This window comes from Aethalodelphis obliquidens, unplaced genomic scaffold (genome assembly GCF_003676395.1).
Source record: "Aethalodelphis obliquidens isolate GAN/ISIS:26980383/991018 unplaced genomic scaffold, ASM367639v1 scaffold3, whole genome shotgun sequence".
NCBI classification, from domain to species: domain Eukaryota; kingdom Metazoa; phylum Chordata; class Mammalia; order Artiodactyla; family Delphinidae; genus Aethalodelphis; species Aethalodelphis obliquidens.
In genome coordinates this window covers 59,694,942-59,714,910 of record NW_020837947.1, presented here as the reverse complement: position 1 = coordinate 59,714,910, position 19,969 = coordinate 59,694,942, and the positions used below count along the sequence as shown (strand labels likewise).

The 19,969-nt window shown below is 35.4% G+C and overlaps 1 protein-coding gene across 7 annotated transcripts in view; it reads right to left on the bottom strand.

Annotated features, from left to right (window-relative positions):
* Nucleotides 1–19,969, bottom strand: part of MMS22L (MMS22 like, DNA repair protein) — a 152,657-nt gene that overhangs the window by 36,701 nt on the left and 95,987 nt on the right. For all 7 annotated transcript variants that reach the window (XR_003429415.1, XR_003429413.1, XM_027090203.1 and 4 more), the window contains 5 exons: nt 17,520–17,713; nt 12,923–13,073; nt 11,032–11,183; nt 10,087–10,229; nt 4,580–4,739 (listed from right to left, as the gene is read on the bottom strand). Coding sequence is in view for 5 of the 7 variants with exons in the window: in XM_027090203.1 (XP_026946004.1) it covers nt 4,580–4,739; nt 10,087–10,229; nt 11,032–11,183; nt 12,923–13,073; nt 17,520–17,713 (800 nt within the window). In the remaining 2 variants the exon portion in view is untranslated. The remainder of the gene's footprint in view (nt 1–4,579; nt 4,740–10,086; nt 10,230–11,031; nt 11,184–12,922; nt 13,074–17,519; nt 17,714–19,969) is intronic.

The following is a 19,969-nucleotide window of genomic DNA, read 5'->3' as shown; positions in this document are numbered from 1 at the left end:
GGTCGTATGGCAGTTCTATCTGTAGTTTTTTAAGGAACCTCCATACTGTTCTCCATAGTGGCTGTATCAATTTACATTCCCACCAACAGTGTAAGAAGGTTCCCTTTTCTCCACACCCTCTCCAGCATTTATTCGTTGTAGATTTTTGATGATGGCCATTCTGACTGGTGTGAGATGATATCTCATTGTAGTTTTGATTTACATTTCTCTAATGATTAATGATGTTGAGCATTCTTTCATGTGTTTGTTGGCAATCTGTATATCTTCTTTGGAGAAATGTCTGTTTAGGTCTCCTGCCCATTTTTGGATTGGGTTTTTTGTTTTTTTGTTATTGGGCTGCATGAGCTGCTTGTAAATTTTGGAGATTAATCCTTTGTCAGTTGCTTCATTGGCAAATATTTTCTCCCATTCTGAGGGTTGTCTTTTGGTCTTGTTTATGGTTTCCTTTGCTGTGCAAAAGCTTTGAAGTTTCATTAGGTCCCATTTATTTATTTTCGTTTTTATTTCCATTTCTCTAGGAGGTGGGTCAAAAAGGATCTTGCTGTGATTGATGTCATAGAGTGTTCTGCCTATGGTTTCCTCTAAGAGTTTGATAGTGTCTGGCCTTACATTTAGGTCTTTAATCCATTTTGAGTTTATTTTTGTGTATGGTGTTAGGGAGTGTTCTAATTTCATACTTTTACATGTACCTGTCCAGTTTTCCCAGCACGACTTATTGAAGAGGCTGTCTTTTCTCCACTGTACATTCTTGCCTCCTTTATCAAAGATAAGGTGACCATATTTGCGTGGGTTTATCTCTGGGCTTTCTATTCTGTTCTACTGATCTATATTTCTGTTTTGTGCCAGTACCATATTGTCTTGATTATTGTAGCATTATAGTATAGTCTGAAGTCCAGGAGCCTGATTCCTCCAGCTCCATTTTTCTTGCTCAAGATTGCTTTGGCTATTCGGGGTCTTTTGTGTTTCCCTACAAACTGTGAAATTTTTTGTTCCAGTTCTGTGAAAAATGCCAGTGGTAGTTTGATAGGGATTGCATTGAATCTGTATATTGGTTTGGGTAGTATAGTCATTTTCACAATGTTGATTCTTCCAATCCAAAAACATTGTATATCTCTGCATCTATTTGTGTAACATTTAATTTCTTTCATCAGTGTCTTATAATTTTCTGCATACAGGTCTTTTGTCTCCTTAGGTAGGTTTATTCCTAGATATTTTATTCTTTTTGTTGCAATGGTAAATGGGAGTGTTTTCTTGATTTCACTTTCAGATTTTTCATCATTAGTATATAGGAATGCCAGGGATTTCTGTGCATTAATTTTGTATCCTGCCACTTTACCAAATTCATTGATTAGCCCTAGTAGTTTTCTGGTAGCATCTTTAGGATTCTCTATGTATAGGATCATGTCATCTGCAAACAGTGACAGCTTTACTTCTTCTTTTCCGATTTGGATTCCTTTTATTTCCTTTTCTTCTCTGATTGCTGTGACTAAAACTTCCAAAACTATGTTGAATAAGAGTGGTGAGAGTGGGCAACCTTGTTTTGTTCCTGATCTTAGTGGAAATGATTTCAGTTTTTCACCATTGAGGATGATGTTTGCTGTGGGTTTGTCATATATGGCCTTTATTATGTTGAGGTAAGTTCCCTATATGCCTCCTTTCTGCAGGGTTTTTATCATAAGTGGGTGTTGAATTTTGTCAAAAGCTTTCTCTGCATCTATTGAGATGATCATATGGTTTTTCTCCTTCAATTTGTTAATATGGTGTATCACATTGATTGATTTGCGTATATTGAAGAATCCTTGCATTCCTGGAATAAACCCCTCTTGATCATGGTATATGATCCTTTTAATGTGCTGTTGGATCACACTAGAACTCTTACATATTAACTTATTTTCTACTCTATGTATATATTAAGCCTTAAAAAAAAGAATTGGGATCATTACAATATATATTTTTAGATGTATTTATAGTTAGAAAGTAACTTTGCTCATTTAGTAATATTACAAAATGCATTATGTACTATTAGCTAGGTTTATAAAATAATTAAGTTCCAGAAATATTTATTTAGTATATGGCATCTTCTACAATGGAGAAGCTCTTTAACCACTGTATCCTCAGTTCCCAATCCAGTGCCTGACATACTAAATGAACTAAATAAACTCATTAAATGTTCTTATTTGTCCAAAATACAATACGACTAAGGGAATAAAAAGTTCTAAAGATACGGCCACTAACCATAAGCAAGTTTAAATTTTCGTGGGGGCGCACCAAGTAGACAGATAATTATAATAAGTGGTAAACTACAAAAAAGGTCAGAGCAGAAGGACAGATGAAGCACAGTCAGGGAGAGCAGGTCTTCCTGGGCTGGACCCTGAAGGATCATGGGTAGAATTTCAGTTACAAAGACCAAAGGGGATGAATGATCCCAAGAAAGAAGGATGATCAAAAGGAAAGGCATGGAAACAGGAAAATTAGATATAAAGAATGAGGGGGAAAAAAAAAGATATAAACAGGAGGAAAGTGGAAGATAATACTGAGAGATCAATCCTGTTTTCTCAGAAATCACCTAGCTACAGTGAAGACCCCAGACACCTTAATCTGGAGGGGTTTTGTCAACAGTTCGCACCTCCCACTAGCAGCCTTGCAAGCAAAAAGCAGAGGCATCCTCAGGGAGGAGCAGGCCAGGAGAGCAAAGCACAGTGTTTCCATGGTTAGCTCTCTTTCCCTCAGGTGGATGTGATATTCCAACACCAGCACACCTAGAAGAGGTTCTAACTCTCAAAAGTTTATATTTGCTCTTTCTCTATTTTGTTCTAAACTTTGTACATGTAGAAGACAGTAAATTATCTGTTCCTAATTTCTGCTGACTAAACGGGTAACACTGTAGCAGTGTACTCTTTTCCCAGTCTCTGAGATCTAGACAAAGGCAAAGAATACAGTATCCACCTGCCACTAAATCAAAAACTCAACCATGTAACAAAACAAAGAAGGCCCTCAATTCTTCATAAGGAGAATTTTTGACACGGGTCTATGTATCACCAATCCAAATGATTCTGCAGCTCCTGATAAGACAATCACATATTTTGTAAAATACAGACATACTTCTGAAATCATACATTTAGCTTAGCAAAAATCTAATAGCAACTAATAAATTATAAGCTTAACTGCTATGGACCTTGAGTCTGTCATACAGTGAAGTAAGTCAGAAAGAGAAAAACAAATACCATATGCTAATACATATATATGGAATCAAAAAAAAAAAAAAAAAGGTCATGAAGAACCTAGGGGTAGGACGGGAATATAGAATAAAGGTGCAGACCTACTAGAGAATGGACTTGAGGACACGAGGAGGGAGAAGGGTAAGCTGGGACAAAGTGAGAGAGTGGCATGGACATGTATATACACTACCAAATGTAAAACCGATAGCTAGGGGGAAGCAGCCACGTAGCATGGGGAGATCAGCTCTGTGCTTTGTGACCATCTAGAGGGGTGGGACAGAGAGGGTGGGAGGGAAGGAGACGCAAGAGGGAAGAGATATGGGGATATATGTATAGGTATAGCTGATTCATTTTGTTATAAAGCAGAAACTAACACTCCATTGAAAAGCAATTATACTCCAATAAAATTTTTTAAAAAAAAGCTTAAATGTTGAAATACATATTAATCTACATCTTACTAAATTAAATTTATAATAAATTCTCATTTAAGTTTCTTTAAAATTAAAATGACCAAATTGCTACTATTGCTTTCACTACATTCTACATCATCCATATTTACACATTTTCACATTCTCCTTTATCTTTCACAACAAAGATAAAAGGTTTCAGACAGCCCAAATCAGGTTTATTCATATGTTCACAAGATCAAAGGGAACAGATACAAGGTTTTGGCCACAGAGAAAAAAAAAAAAAAAACCTTAAATTCTGTATAAAAACTTCTAAGGAAATCCTTCTCATTTCCCTTTATCCAGTCCCTAGTTTTGGTTAGCAACATGGTTTTAGTGAACAAAGATATTCAAATTACTGACTTCCTAAAGAAGAATGAACTCTGTTGTTATAGAACAGACACATTCTTTTTGAAAGAAGAAAACATAGTATTGTGAGAAACAAGATTTGAAGCATATGTATCTTTAGCGCTGTAAGAAATCCTTTCCTGACCTCCTTCATACAGAGCAGACCATAAAAACAGAAGAAAGTGATGGCTTTCTGATGTTTTAAATTCTAACAAAGCATAGGTAAGCACTGAAAAAAGGTCCATTTTAATTATGCAGGCATTCACAAGGTTAGTGATTCAAAACAGACTATTGGTAGCAAACTGGAGTTGGTATATTTTCTGTATTGATCATAATGAATTTTAATATTAACCAAGCATAACAAGAAAAGTTCTGAAAGGAGGTGGAGCAAGACAGAGATACACTTGAAAGCCAACATGAATTATTTTAAACTAAATCACTGTCTTTCAGATCATTCTTAAGACTGTACAGACAGCAGTGATTTAGCTAGTGTGTTAGTATATTCCTATCCATCACGATACTATAGGCTCAACCTAGGGAAGTTTTAATAATGTCAGGAATACATACCCATTATCGTATAAGTCAGCTGCAGACCTGCACTGGAAATTTTTTTTCCCAGATAAGGTTTTATATATTTTAATATTTCACCAAGGTATTCTAAGGACTTTGTGACCATGGCAGATTTATCAGAAAGTGTCGGCAGATTCCCGTAAGTTATACCAACAGCCTATAAATAAGGGAAAACATGATTTAGCATTCCAAGTTTTATATAATACAGATTTTGAAAAATAAACATAATTTCTCTTTCTACACACACACATGCACACACACATCACTTACATTTAAGCCTTCATCCTTAACTTTCCTATAAATGTTCATAGCAATTAAAATCCAGGTAAAGAATTATCTGGCCTTTTATAATTAAAATAATGGTTAAAGGAAAAATTAAACAATCAGTTCACCAATAATTATGAGTCAGCAAAGTATTAGTAAAAGATACCCAGAACTGATATACGAGAAGCTTATAACCAAATCACATCAAGCATTCCAAACAGGTTGGCTCACCATATCTCTAGGACATGACTGGGAATTCTAAATCCCCAAATTCCTACAAAAAAGACCTACAGATGAGGTTAACAGACTCTTACAAGTGAGACCTCCATAAATAAAGTTCAGCTTTATGATATGAATTGATTTTTTTCCTAGAATTTTCTTTATAAGCCATTAGATGCCAGCTTAACTTTCTCAGAGGAAAAAAAGGATGAGGTACAAAGGGTAGAAATGGCAAAATGGGGAGGCTGAGGAGAGAAATGTGAGGTGAGGTAGTAGAGAATAATGGTGAAGTGAGAAGAGGAAGGGAAATAAATGAGAGGATGAGTTGAGGGAAGGTGAGAATAAAGAAGAGTTGAGAAGTCACTAGAAGAGTCGAGATATGGGGATATATGTATAGCTGATTCATTTTGTTGTAAAGGAGAAACTAACACACTACTGAAAAGCAATTATACTCCAATAAAGATGTTAAAAAAAAAAGAATAAAGAGAAAACTGGCTAGAGATGGGTTAGAAGGTTTGAGGAGAGTAGTAAAGTTTCCAAGCCATTACTGGGAACTTAACAATGAATTTCAATTACCCAAATTGGACCATGAATGGCACCAGTATGCACGGTTATGTGATTTTTCTCCTGCAGCTCTCAGGAAATAACACAAAGGAAAGAAGGCAGGTGGTTGTACTGATCCAAAGTTGAAGATTTGCAGGTGTAACGATAAGACAAAGGATGGAAGACTGTGAGCGTGTTGGTTAAGGGTAGTTGAAGTGAGGCCTCCAAGGGGTTCAGTTAAGGTAGATAAGGAAGAAAGTGAGACCTTGACAGAATGTTGTGCTTGGAGAAAAGGGAGAGGAAGGTCATGATAAAGTCACTCAGAGAAATGGAAGGAAGGCAGTGATAGTCAATGAGCTTTCAGATGCTCCAAGTGATGCCATGGTTCAGTGATTAGTCATGGCAGTAGGTGGATGACAGCAGAAGTGAAGATCACTGAAAGACTACTGGAGAAGTTTTGAAATGAGGGCTCAAGATAAGTTATCCAAGGTGATATTAAAGTTAGCCATGATGATGATAAAATGTAGAATGGAGGAAAAGATAAGGAACCTAGTGAACTTGGAAGATTGGGAGGTAGACAGCTGAGAATAAGAGATATACTTGATGAATGCCCTTTTCCATTTAGCTCTCTGCCCTTGGTTCTCTATACTTCTTTCCCTAGACCAGAAATTCTCAAACTTCGTCTCAGTTCCCCTTCACACACTTAAAAATTGAGGATCTTAAAAAGCTTATCATTTGGGCTATATCTATTGATATTTATATTACAAATTACAATAGAAAAATTTAATTTATTCATTTAAAAAAATAATAAACATTATGTTAATATACCTCATATATTTTTAGTGAAAAATAACTTTCTTTTCCAAAACAAACCAAAAAAAATACTGATAAGTGGCACTTTTTTTTACATCTTTGAAAATCTCTTTAATGTCTAGCTTAAGAGAAGACAGTTACATTCTCATATCTGCTTCTGCATACAAGCTGTTGCAATATGTTGCAGATAAAAACAGTTAAGTCAATATTTCTGTCAATATTAGAAAATTAAGAAAGACATACATATTTAATCCATACATCAAACAAGAGATCACAATGGAAACTGAAAAATATTCTAAAATACAAAATAATGAAGATATTGCAAATAAATCTTGTGGGATGAAGTTAAATTTGTGCTAAATGAAGAATTTATAGTCTTCAATTCAGATATTACAAAGAACAAGCCTCTGAAAATAAATTTTCTAAGGATAAATATAATATAGAAAAAGAACAGTAAAGTAGAAGAGTGAAAAATCATAAAAATAAGAGCAAAAAAAAAACCAATTAAGTCTCAGAAATATATGTAGTTGGAAGAGGAAAAAGTATTTTAATAAAATTTTCAGATAATTGTGGGAATTCCTCTTTGATATTACACCAAAACTTGACAAGTGGTATTTCTTAAAGGTTAGTTGTAATATGGAATCCAAAATCATGTCAATGTATATTCTGTTCTCTGCTACGTTATAAGCCATTGGTCTGTCTTGTGCTTTGAATGAATGTTTTCCACACATGCATACTTTCTAAAAAGCCTGTACTTGTTATCTGAAAAATTTTGGTTCATTGAGTTATACAGCTTCCCAATTTGGACAACACATTTCATTGTCCATATTTTAAAAAAATCATATTTGTTAATATCACCAGTGTTGTCAGAAAGTCTTTAATTATCAAGAAACTCTCAAGCTCATGATGACAAATACAAATGTTCCAAAATTCTAATTTTCTTAAAAGCTCAAATTATGTTAATATCAAAAAAAAATGCTGTCAGTTGACTTCTTTGAAGTGATAGGCTCATTTTTAAGAAAATATTTGCCAAATACCCAAGTCTGAATAACCATACTTTGTCAGTTGTTCTTTCACGGTAAAAGCGGTCAGTTCAGCTTACAACTCAATCACATAAGTGGCTCTCACTTAGACAACAATCTTGCTTTCATATGCATCAAAAGTACTTTAAATATATTTCCTATTGTCATTCACAGAATACTAAAAGGGCATGTACTCAAGGGTGAAAATTTATTAAAATTAGTAACTTTACTGCTTCATTAATGATACTCTTAAGTCAAACTGGTTTTTTTCCCCCTCTGTGATTGCATGGCCTTGAAAATTATACTGACTACTAGTATAATCTTGGGCCATGGTGTTGATTTCTGCTACAGCTTTTACGCTATTTGTACAAACACCAATATAGTTTTGAGCTCACAGAACCCCTGAAAAGTATTAGTGACTCCTAGAGGTCTATGAAACAGACATTTAAGAACCAGTGCCCTAGATTTCAATATTTCTCTGTTTAGCCTTAACCTCCCCAGACTATGAGACGTATATTTTTCAGTGCCTTGACTATCCTCACCTTCATGTCACACTATCATTTCTGTGCAGAGAAGAGTTAATATAGCAGGGGCCAATGTCATTACCCTTAAGAGGCCTATTTGCACGGTTGGTCCTTGGTTGGTTTTTGGACCCTTGGATTTTCCCCATCATCTCCCAATAAGAATGGCTCACTGTGCCTAAACAGTTTGTGCAACCAATACAGTTTATACTGAATATCTGCTTTCCTTCTGGGAGTCCGGATTTTTAAAAGTGCCAAACAAACAGGTCCTAGGTGACCAGCCCCCATTAAAAACTCTGGGCACTGAGTCACTAATGAGCTCCCCTGGTTGACAGATTTCATAGGTGTTGTCCCAATTCCTTGCTGGGAGAATTAAGCATCTCCAGTGTAATATCACTGTAAGGGGACTCTTGGAAGCTGTGCCTGGTTTCTCCAGACTTCACCCCCGAACTTTTTCTCTTTGTTGACTGTACTTTGAAACTTTTCACTGTAATAAGTCATAGATGTAAGTACAACTATATGCTGAGTTCTGTGAGTCCTCCTAGCGAATCATAATAGCACCTGGGGTGGGGTGACCATGAGCACCCCTGACACAACCTCAAACTAAACAGGTTTAAAATTGGACTTCTCACCTACTTCTGCCCCACTCTAAATCACGATGTTCCTATTTCTCCTTAAGGTCATCATTTTTCTGGTTAAACACAGTATTTATTTCATAATCATTCAAAAATCCCAGAGTGCAATCTTCAATTCCTCCTAAACTCACTAGCTTCTGGCATTAGTGCTCCTGCACCTTTAATTTACTCTATTGTTACCAATTTTCTTAAAGTCATTTGATCAAATCAGACCTACTTAAAAATTTATAAAGCCTGTTCACAGGATAAAATCTAACTTCTTATACCAAGATGCTCTGAATTCTTAACCTACTGATTGAGCTATCAACTAACTGACATTTAGCATATACTGTCTTATATTATTATTTTAGCCTTTGTGTATGTCTTGTATTCTCAGACAAGTAAAAGTTCTCTAAGATCAAGGACTAGTTCTTTTGGTTCTTCAAATCCCCAAGAAGTCCTCACATAATACTATCTAGCATTTAGCAAACAACTATTATTTAGTGAGTAGTTAAAAAGCAATTAATTTGGATAGGATTAAATTAGGAGAGCCTTAGAAAATGATCAGTGTAGTGCATGACTTCTACTTCCCTTTCTGGTCCAGTATGGTCCCCAGCATAGGTGCTGAATTAATTAATGATGGAGATCCAATCAACAACTAAATAAAAGGCTCCAGAGAAATATGTATTTTATATCTACATCTACTACTACGAAATATTTTTAGGATTTATATGACATCTCTAACTGTAACAATTGTACTTTAACTTAACGAAAACCAATGGAAGAATTCACATTTATGGAAAGAGCTTATGGATTGTAAGGACCTTCGTTGCAGTTAATACCAACTACTATGTGGGAAAATAAACTAAGTTTTACTGTGAATAGCTTACAAAAACACTAATCCAAGCACATTAACGACCTCAGGCTACAAAACAAAGACTATTACATAAGACAGATTCCTACAAAATTAATAATTAAAAATACAATGTTGAATGGGACCATTTATTACAGAGGCAAAATAAAACAAATGGATTGGTTTTTAAATCCCCAACCATGCTATGATATGAAGTAGTTGGTGCTTATGCTGCATACACTAAAATTTTACTGTAAAATTTACACTGTTCATTACAGGGTGGTAAACATTAAGTTGGAACTATTATGGACCATATACAAGGAAATTTAAGTACCTGAAGAATATTGTTATCTAACAATTTCAACAATAAGATACTCCTACAATTTAGATCAGACTTGGAGTTAAGGTTTTTATGTGGCAATCTTTACTCTTATTATTTTTTATTACACGTAATTCTTCTGCTGTCCTGAAGAGTGAGTTGTGCTATATCTTAGATTCATATTTTTATTCCTCCAGAATTTTATAATAGCGGCAACCAGTAATATGATTCAATTTAAAATAATTCATTTTATGGAAAAACTTTATGAACACTTCAAGATTTTTGGAAAAATAATTGTAACTGATCTGAACAATTATATTAATGAATAAAAAATACCTCGAGGAACAGAACAAGTGCTTTTTTAGGGCCTTCTTGCATAGGTAAATATTCAACTTGAGCCTTTGAGAGAATATTCTTTACTTCTGAGAGTTTAAATAGCAACCTTGTCAGTTCAGCCAACTGTTCCATGTAGTCTTTTTCTGTTAAAATAAAATATTTATATAATATGTTTATAAATTTATGTTTTATATATATATATATGTATATACACACACACACACACATATATGGGAGAACGGGGAACGTATCATTCTTCATTTATGACAACGCTTTCTTTTAAAATTAAAATTTCTACATTATTAAAAACTTCTAAGTTTCTCTCACTATGAGAAGGCTTTATTTAAAAACAAACAAATGAGTACTTGTGAACGTCCTAGTCCCAAAAGCTATTCACGTAAAGCCAACTGATTTAATAATATATAAAAGTAAATTTGGAGCATTTTTTCAGTCCAGCCTTTGTGGGATTTATGAATGGCCATAAACAATAGGTTTAGGATAAGGCACGCCCTACAGACAATCAGAACTGTTTGGGATATTAAAAACAAAAAAATTACAAGGAAATGGGATGAAATTATTCATAATTGGATATTTTTCTTTATAGGGTGTTAACAGCGTGATATCTGGTTATTTACTTCATATTTCCACTTTTTTTTGTGATCAGTTTCTTGAAGGTAAAAAAATAGCTCGTCATTTGAGAGCAAATTTTTGTTCCTAGCTTCCAAGGAAACAAGTTCTTTTATCTTTATAGGAGAGAAATTTGTCCTATACAGTTACAGGAAAATATCAAGAAAAAGAAATAGGCTGCAAAAGGAAGTAAATTTCTGTTCATATTAATACCTATTTACAAATACATTTTTTATCTTTCCTATTAATTTACATAATGAAACAGGAAATTTTAAACATACTTAGCTATCTAGAAAGCAAAACACCTGCAATACTTACCAACTGCCTGTTCAGTATTTAAATCAATGAACGAGTCATCTGGCACATAAAGGTTTTTTATATACATTTGCAAAATGCAACGGATCCATGATCTTATAGTTAGGGCTTGAAAAGATACACAGCCTGAATGAGAAAGCGCTTCACATAACATGCTGTAAAAATAAGTTGATGGCTATTAAAAAGAGAAACCAAAACAAAACCCTGACAATGTATTCCCTGAGTACAGAGATTCAGAAATAAAGGAAAACATTCTAATATCCCCCAGTTCTTGGCCTCACTTATTTTACAGACAAACACACTAATGCAGACATGCATTGCTGAAAATAAACTCTACAGATACACACAAAATGATATTTTAGACAAATATTCTTGCTTTCATTTGTAATGCCCTAGTTTTTAATTTTCCTTTTCCCACTGATGGCATACATATAGGCTAATGCCAAAGGAGAAAGGGAAAGAAGAACATGGTTAAAATTAGAAAAACAAGGAAGGGGATTAACTAGCTAGGTGAGATAATACTAACGGAAGTGGCAAGTACAATAAAAAACAGTGGCCCTTAGAGTAAACAGAGAAGGGGTCATGACCAAGAAAAAAGGTAAAAAGACAAAATACATTTCTATGTGGCTCTCCTGACCAATCCCGTTCCCATCCCTTCCTTTCCTGCTCCCCCACCTTAATAATGACAGGAGTCATTATTAAGGAATTCCAAAATAACATCTGAATGAGATTAAAAAAAAATTATCTTACAAAGTCAAAGCCCTAGTTAAATCTGATTTCTAATCATTTTATAAGTGAGGATAGAGAGAATGAAGATGGTCTTCACCTAATTATAAATGTTATGTAAAGTTAAGACGCTTGAAAAATACATATAAATTCGTAACTCTAAAAATACTGTTTTGAAATACTTTGAATATAAGTTATCATAAAAAAAGAGAACACAAAACAGAAGAACTCAGATGGGTCATTTATTACTTATACAACCTTCTCAACGTTACTTACCAACTTTGCATTTCAGTTCCTTCAACTGTGACTAACACACAATATTATTTTAAAAACTGAAATCCTTTCAGATAATTTCAGCAAAAGTATTTAATAAATAATATAAATAAATGTTTGTTGTTATTAAAGAATTCTTAAGCTGGAAGGGATCCTGAAAGTAATCCAATTGAAGGTGAACTCCCTTACTTTACAACTGAAAGCCAGTGAGAAAATGATTAATGACTCTGCTTAATGAATTCCTTTTGAGAAGAATACCTCTCTTCATTTTCACTGACTGGCAGGCAGCTGGGATCAGACCTACACTGGTCTCTTAGGTTTGTGTATTTATTTTATTTTCCCTCATCTTGATATTCTTATTTGAATTGTCCTGATTATTCTATACTATTTCTATTATCTATTGCATATTTTTTCTGTTGGGGTTCCTCAGATCTCTTATGTAATATGGCAGGAGACACTTAAAGATATGGAAACCAAAGTTCAGGGTGGGGATGTCTCTTGTTCATGACTACACAAAACTCAAAGCTTTAAACATCTAGCTGTGAAGAGGAAAGCTATCATTAAATCTAAAACTACAGTAATATAAGTGTCTTACATATTCAGCAATATTAATTGTATAATTTCTTTCACAATGGTGAGTGAAGAAAGGTCTTTTCAGGATGAGGATGAGGCAGTCCTACAAAAACCGTTTTGACAAAACAGCAACACACTGTTTTAAGAAAGCTTTCCTACTATTAATACTGTCAAAATGCTGATACACAGAAAAGCAACAAACTGCCCAAGTGAGAGTATATATAGTAAAGATCAGTTTTTATTGTGAAAATTCTTACCTTCCTAGTGAACTCATCTATCGTGGGCTTACATTAATGTGCATACCTGAAATAAAAACACTTACCTATTTTGTAGGAAATGACTTAAATATCTGGCTACAACTTGGGGCCAGACGATATCATCCCAACCAAAAAGTTGTATCATTGATGTAACTGGCTGAGGCTGAAGATCTGATGGAGCTGTGCTGGGCAAGTCCATTGCCAGCAAAGTAAAATCTGGATTTAAAATGAGAAAAACTCACAGTGAGAATTTTTTAACCCCCCCCCAATTATATCAATAGTGATTTTTAAAAAATTAGCACTAAATAGTAAAATGTCACATTTTAGAAACGTACAACAGAAAGCTAAAACTGAACTAAATTCATGTTGTCGAAGAAATTTCTGTGGCGATCATCTGGATCTCCAAGAAAGGGTCTAGAATAATCTATCTCAGCATCATCATGATGAATCTATAATGGCCCTCTCAAATGGCAAATTCTACACCTGATTGTCTCTGCTTATGTGACTCTCCCATTCAAAAGACCCATTACAAAAATTATTTCTAGCATCCACTCTTCTCCAATTGAGTTAATTTACTCATCACCTGCCACAGACAGAGTTCTTCCTCACCTTGGACACTGGACGTTCTCTTCTAGTAAAAAGTGATCTTCTACAATCAATCAATGATACTCCACTTCCCTGAGAGCTCACAAAGCCTAGGAGCTAGAATTCCTTAGGTCACCATAGTAAACAAATGTACTTTATTTTGTGATTTCCTGGGATTCCCCAACTTAATCTGCACTATATCACTATATGTTTATCAATAAATTGCTTCTTAAGTACTGCTCCTATGCAGCTCTCTCAAATGGTGGCTATTTATTCTCCCACACTCTCGTACACAGGACCCACATAAGGTGAGCTTACTTCTTGGTCCACATGGCTGCTTCTATACCATTCTCCCTTCCCCCTCCCTTTGGCTTTGAGTCTTAGGTCATCAGATTAAGTCACCAGCACTAACTCTCCTTGTTGCATTTGTCTACCGTTTCCTCCTTCACCTCCTCTCATCCCTTGAAGATTTTAGCTCACTATCATCCTTTCTAACTGCACTCCTGTCATAGTCCTTGATGATTTTTCTTCCAATCTCCTGGCACTGAACTCCTCTCCTACAGTGAGTCTATCTTCCATTCTACTTTAGCCATTCACTCCCATGGTGATACAGAGACCTTGGCACTACCCATAAGTACAATCTCACCATAATTTCCACTTTGAAGACCCCTCTTTCTGGCATTGAACTACCTTTCCAACTCTCCTCCTGTAGGTTCCCAAATCCAGCAATCCTTTGATTCCACCAGGACCTACAATTCATTGATCCTACAAGTTTTCCCCTTCCTTCCCCTTTTTAGGCAGCTTGATTACATGGTCCATTATTATACTGATTTTCATATACCATCAACTCCCTTGCTTCTTACTTGATTTTTTGTACTTTCCTGGAAAAAACACCATCTGTTTAATTACATCCTTGGTCTTCTCCCCACATGCACCTACACCTACACAGTATAAATGGCTGGTGAACAACCATGCTGACTGATCTCACTTCAAGTTTATGACTACAAACTTTAAGTGGACTCTTAGAGCTGGCCATCATTTCTACCACATTTCTCTAGTCCATTCAGTCTTTTACTCTCCTAGAGGATTACTGCATACCTTCTTTCCTTGCTCCATCATAAGCCAGCATCTCCTCCCCATTTTCACTTTCAGCTAATGACCTTACTACGTCACAGAGAAATGAGAAACGTCAGAGGAGAACCACCACATCTACCCAGCAACCTCCACCTGGGCCCATTTACTCTGCCTTCTCTTCTGCTACTATAGGATATCTGAGGCCAAGTCCTCTATGGGATCCCATTTCTCTTGGGCATTAAAACACAAGTGAGTCTCTTGCCACATCAAGTTTTCCCTCACTCCTAAACATTCCTGTCAGCATTATAAATAAGCTGAAATTTCTCCCATGTTATCAGAAAAAAATCTCTGACCCCATTTCCCTCTCCAGCTAACATCCCCATTTTTCTACTTCTCTTAGACAGTGATACTCAAAAAGATTTACTACATTTGCAGTCAGCGATTCCTCTCCTCACATTTTCTCTTGGATATCTTCAATCAGGCCTTTGTCTCTACCCACTACAGCAAAACTGCTCTTGAAGGTCATCAGTGACCTCCATCCTACTAAATCCAAGGACCGATTCTCAGGCCTCATCCTACTGGACCCATTAACTGCATTTGAAGTGTTGATAACTGCTCCTTCCTTGAAAAGCTCTGTCATTTGGTTTCCAGGGCACTATGCTTTCTTGGTTTTCCTCTCACCTCACTGGTATTCCTTTGCAGTCTCCTTTCTTGGTTCTTCTTTATCCTACAAATCTGAACATGGGAATATCCTAGGGCCCTATCCTCAAACTTCTCTTTTTACTGGTACTTACTCTACTAGTAGTCTCATCCAGTTCATAGCTTTAAAGACTATTTATATATACATAGTTTCCAAATTTAAATCTCCAGCTTAGACCTCTTCCCTGAACCCTAGGTTCATTATCCAGGGGTCTAACTCAACATCCCTACTTGAACTTTAATGGACATATTAAAAAAAAATGTCCAAAATCAAAATCCTAGTCTTCACTCACAAAATCTGCTCCTGCCACAATCTTCCTCATCTCAAACAAGGGGTTCTCCCTTTATCTGTTTTGCTTACCATATCATACCCACTTAGAAAATTCTGTCAGCTCTACCTTCATATTGGAAATCTGACCACTTCTCACCACTTCTACTGCTACCACTGTAGCCCAAGGTGCCCAGCTCTGAGCTGTTACAATAGTTCCCTACGTGGCCTCCCCATCTCCCGATAGTCTTTTCTCCAGCCAGTAGCCAGAGGGATCCTATCACTCCTCTGCTCAAGACCCCAACAGCTTCTAATATCAGGGTAAAAGCAAAAGTCTTCACAGCTACGTACAGGGCAGAACACAAAGTAGTTCTCCATAACTGCTTGACCCCATCTCTGACTACTCTTACTCCTTTTCTTATTCCACGAGAGCTTTGACGGCTTCCTGTAGTTCCTCAAACACACCAGACACACTCTTGCCTCTGGACTTCTGCATAGCTCATAGCTGCATAGCTGCATATTTCACCTCCTTCATGTCTTTGCTCAAATGGTACTTACACAGGTTTTCCTGACAATTCTGTTTAAAATTATAACTTGCCTCTGGCTTTCCCTATCCCTATATTTTTCTATATTTTTATTTTTCTCCATAGCATCTCACCATCTGACATATTACACATTTTACCTACTGATTTATTTATGTTCTCTCTCCGCCACTAGACTATAAGCTCCATGAAAACATGGAGCTTATACATGAAAAAAAGAATTGCAGTCCTTTTTTTTCCCCATTGGTATATCCCCAATGGCAATAAAAGTGGGTATTCAATAACCTTTTTTTAATGCAGGAAATTTCTCTCTCCTATGAAGTCTTTATTTCAAAACGAACCCAAAACCCACACATATTTTGCTTTATGTCTATATACTGTTTATTTTCAGTGCCTAGGACAGCACTGACTCAACTTGTATGATATAATTTTTGGTAACTAACTGGGAGTTGGGATGATGAATGGAAGAAAGATAAGTCATATCGGCTAGTAATGACTGCTTTGGTTAAACTGAATATCAATATTTATTTTCACAGACATTACACTGGTTGGAAAACCGTTGCCCTGTCACAATTCTTCAATCTATGTATCACTGTAAAGTCTTAATTATGCAAGTGTTACCAGAATTCAAGGTCTTTTAAAATTTATATCATGCAGTCTTTTCTGTTGTGCTTTTAGCTCAGCTTTCCTCATTCACACCAGGGTAAAATAAACCTTGGTTTAGATCTTAGGTTTTCAAAAGTGTTAATATTTAAATACATTAAATACCTTCATATAAATTGCACTTAAATACATGCAGTCACCATATTGATCTCTCTCTATTCCAGTATTTCTTAACATACATTGGGTAAAATATCCCTTTGTGAAACATAATGACTTCTTTTTGGGCAAGTGCATATATGCACATATATTCAAATTCTTGCCTATAATTTCATCTGATTCAGAGTCCCTTAAAGCCTAAGGACATGTCCATAGGCTAATAATCAAATTAAGTAAAAATTACAACCTAAAATAGAATCTAATGAAGTCAGAACAATAACATTCTCTATACTCCATGTCATTCTGAGCTCATCTGCTTGATGTTGAAGTGGAATTCATGCTACATCCTTTATTGCTCTTTATTCAACTTCATCTTATACTAGATATCTGAACATACAATTTGAAAATAAACTACTCGAACTAGAAGAAATCAAATGTTGCCTTACTTTTCAAATAATGCATGCATAAGAAAAGTTCACGTACATTCAATATTTTTAAGGTTAAAAGTGATCTTTTGGTTTTAGAAAATGATCACTTAATTTTTACCTTTACTAAGAGGAAAATAATAAACAAGCCAAAGGTTCCTAATTTTAAAATATGTACCTCTTTTCATCTTTCTGGTTGACAAAATATTTATTGCACCATAATAAAATAAGGGTTTGTTACCAAGCAGACAGAAGAAAAAACTGACAGTCTGCAAAATGAGAAACTAATTAGCAAATTAACAACGCTGACCTGCAGCTGCATCTGCGAGTTGTGAGGGAGGCACTATCTGTGACATTCTCTGACTCTTCAAAAATGAAAAGAAATGCCTCCATAGTGCACTGGCAACTGCAGCAAGGTGGCGCTCTTTAGCCGATAATGAAGACTGCACAATGAGGTCCACATTCTCCCCCTGAAGTTCCTGACACAATTGTTGATGCATACTCCTAAAAAGAAATAAAAATACAGTTAACACCCAACAAATACTCACAAAAATTTTTCTTTAAATACATTATTGGCTTTTAACATTTACACCATATGAAAACTGAAGAACTGTTTTATATAATTAAAACCTTTATGCCAAGACATTATGCATTTCTGGTTATTTGATGGATGAATGATGGCATATTAAGCACCATAAAGTTAATGTTAATTACTAATGTCAACCATTAATTATATGCTTTTTAATATGGCATATCCAAATAAGAAACAGGCAGCTTCAGAATGAAGGTTTGCATTTTGCAACTATGCAACTATGACAAGTGATTTTACTTACAATCTAGACATAAAAACAAAATTTAAAACCATTTCTCCTGTGAGCTTTAGGGCATGATGTACCAAGAGGACAGTGAGTATTTATGGCTTATGCGTGATATTTTAAACTAAAATACTTTCCTTGTTTAGAGCAGACACAGGTGTTGAGCTAGTATATAAAACTGTGCTAGATACAACCTTATTATCAGTACATTGGTCCAAAAAGATCTATAATCATTTTCACATAGTAGAAAAAAAATAAAAAATAAAGTTATTCTCCATAAATCCATAAAACATGAATTCAATACTGTCTCAAGTTTCAATTTATCATTTACTCACCTTTTTTTCCTATTGAAAATTTAGATATCTCTAGACCTTAAAAGAAACATAAGAGGGGTATATACTAAAAGATTTTTCTAGTGATCTGGAATAGAAGGCATTTATGCAATATGCCCAGCAGTTAATAATATTATTTAAAATTAAATGTGCAACCGTGATATTATTCCTGTTTCTGTTTATATTACTGCCATCTCAATTGAGGGTAGACACAAATGCATGAATACCATCTTTAGATTTGCTTTCTTCAATTAAAGAGGAAGCAGTGAAAACCAACCAGTGGAGCTAAGGCAGAAGGCTTCCTTCAATAATGGTAGTATTCCATTAAGAAAAACGACTAGTACTTTAAAAAAGAAGGAAATATTACATTAATTCCAACACTCCTGATGTTTTAAATCAGTTCATCTAAGGGAAGTGGACACTCAAAATAACTATATAAAATACAGAACTAGTGCATGTAACTAAAGCAATTCCACAAAAAGATCAAACTGGTTGCAAGACCACATCTTCGTACTTTTCCCATAACTACACAAAAGTAAAAATTTTAAGTATAAATTATGTAACACTAGGACTCTGTGCCTCTCTACATTGGAATTCTTAGATGATCATGAGATACTACTTAATGCTACTTGAAGTACTGAAAAATAAAACAAGTGTACAAATGCCTGGGGAAAGAATATCATAGTAAGCAAGTCTCATAAAAACTAACCAAATATCTGCTATGTTCTCTTTGTGTAAAAACCTGCCTGAGATGCTTTCAACTTGAACTAGTGACTAAAGAACCATTTCAGGTCCTTTAGCTTTGAGTAAGATGAATATCAAATCACTAAAATCCATTAGGCAACTAATTCATCTGCCTACATCCACAAAGCAAAGTTCATGGGTACATTTCAAGACACTGGAATCCAAGTAAAATAATACCACCATTTGTAAAACCCATCTATAGCTTTTTCAAAGTACATTGGTCTCAAAGGATAATAAATAACTTACTGTATTTGGGTAGGATGGATTTTACTCACTATTTCTAAATAAAATAAGCCATTTCTTCACTCACTAAAATCTATTCCCCAGGAAGGGGTATTATTTCTGATCATCCTTTATTTTTATTTTTTAAATTTTAATTTAATTTTATTTTTTTGCGGTACGCGGGCCTCTCACTGTTGTGGCCTCTCCCATTGCGGAGCACAGGCTCGGGACGCGCAGGCTCAGCGGCCATGGCTCACGGGCCCAGCCGCTCTGTGGCATGTGGGATCTTCCCGGACCGGGGCACGAACCTGTGTCCCCTGCATCGGCAGGTGAACTCTCAACCACTGTGCTACCAGGGAAGCCCTGATCATCCTTTATGATGCCAGAAATTCTTTAAGTAAAGATCAGAACAATTCTGTAAGATGGGTATCATTTAATCCTCTTTATAGATGATGAAGATGATAATAACATGCCCAAAGGTCACATGGCTAAGAAGAGTTGGCCCCATAATCTGAATCAGAATCTGACTCTGAAGCCCCTACTTTTCCCTTACACACTAAGACACACACCCTTATATGCTAAGATGCACGCACATGCGCGCACACACACACGGTTTAAATATTGATCAATTTTCTTCTCTCCCTACT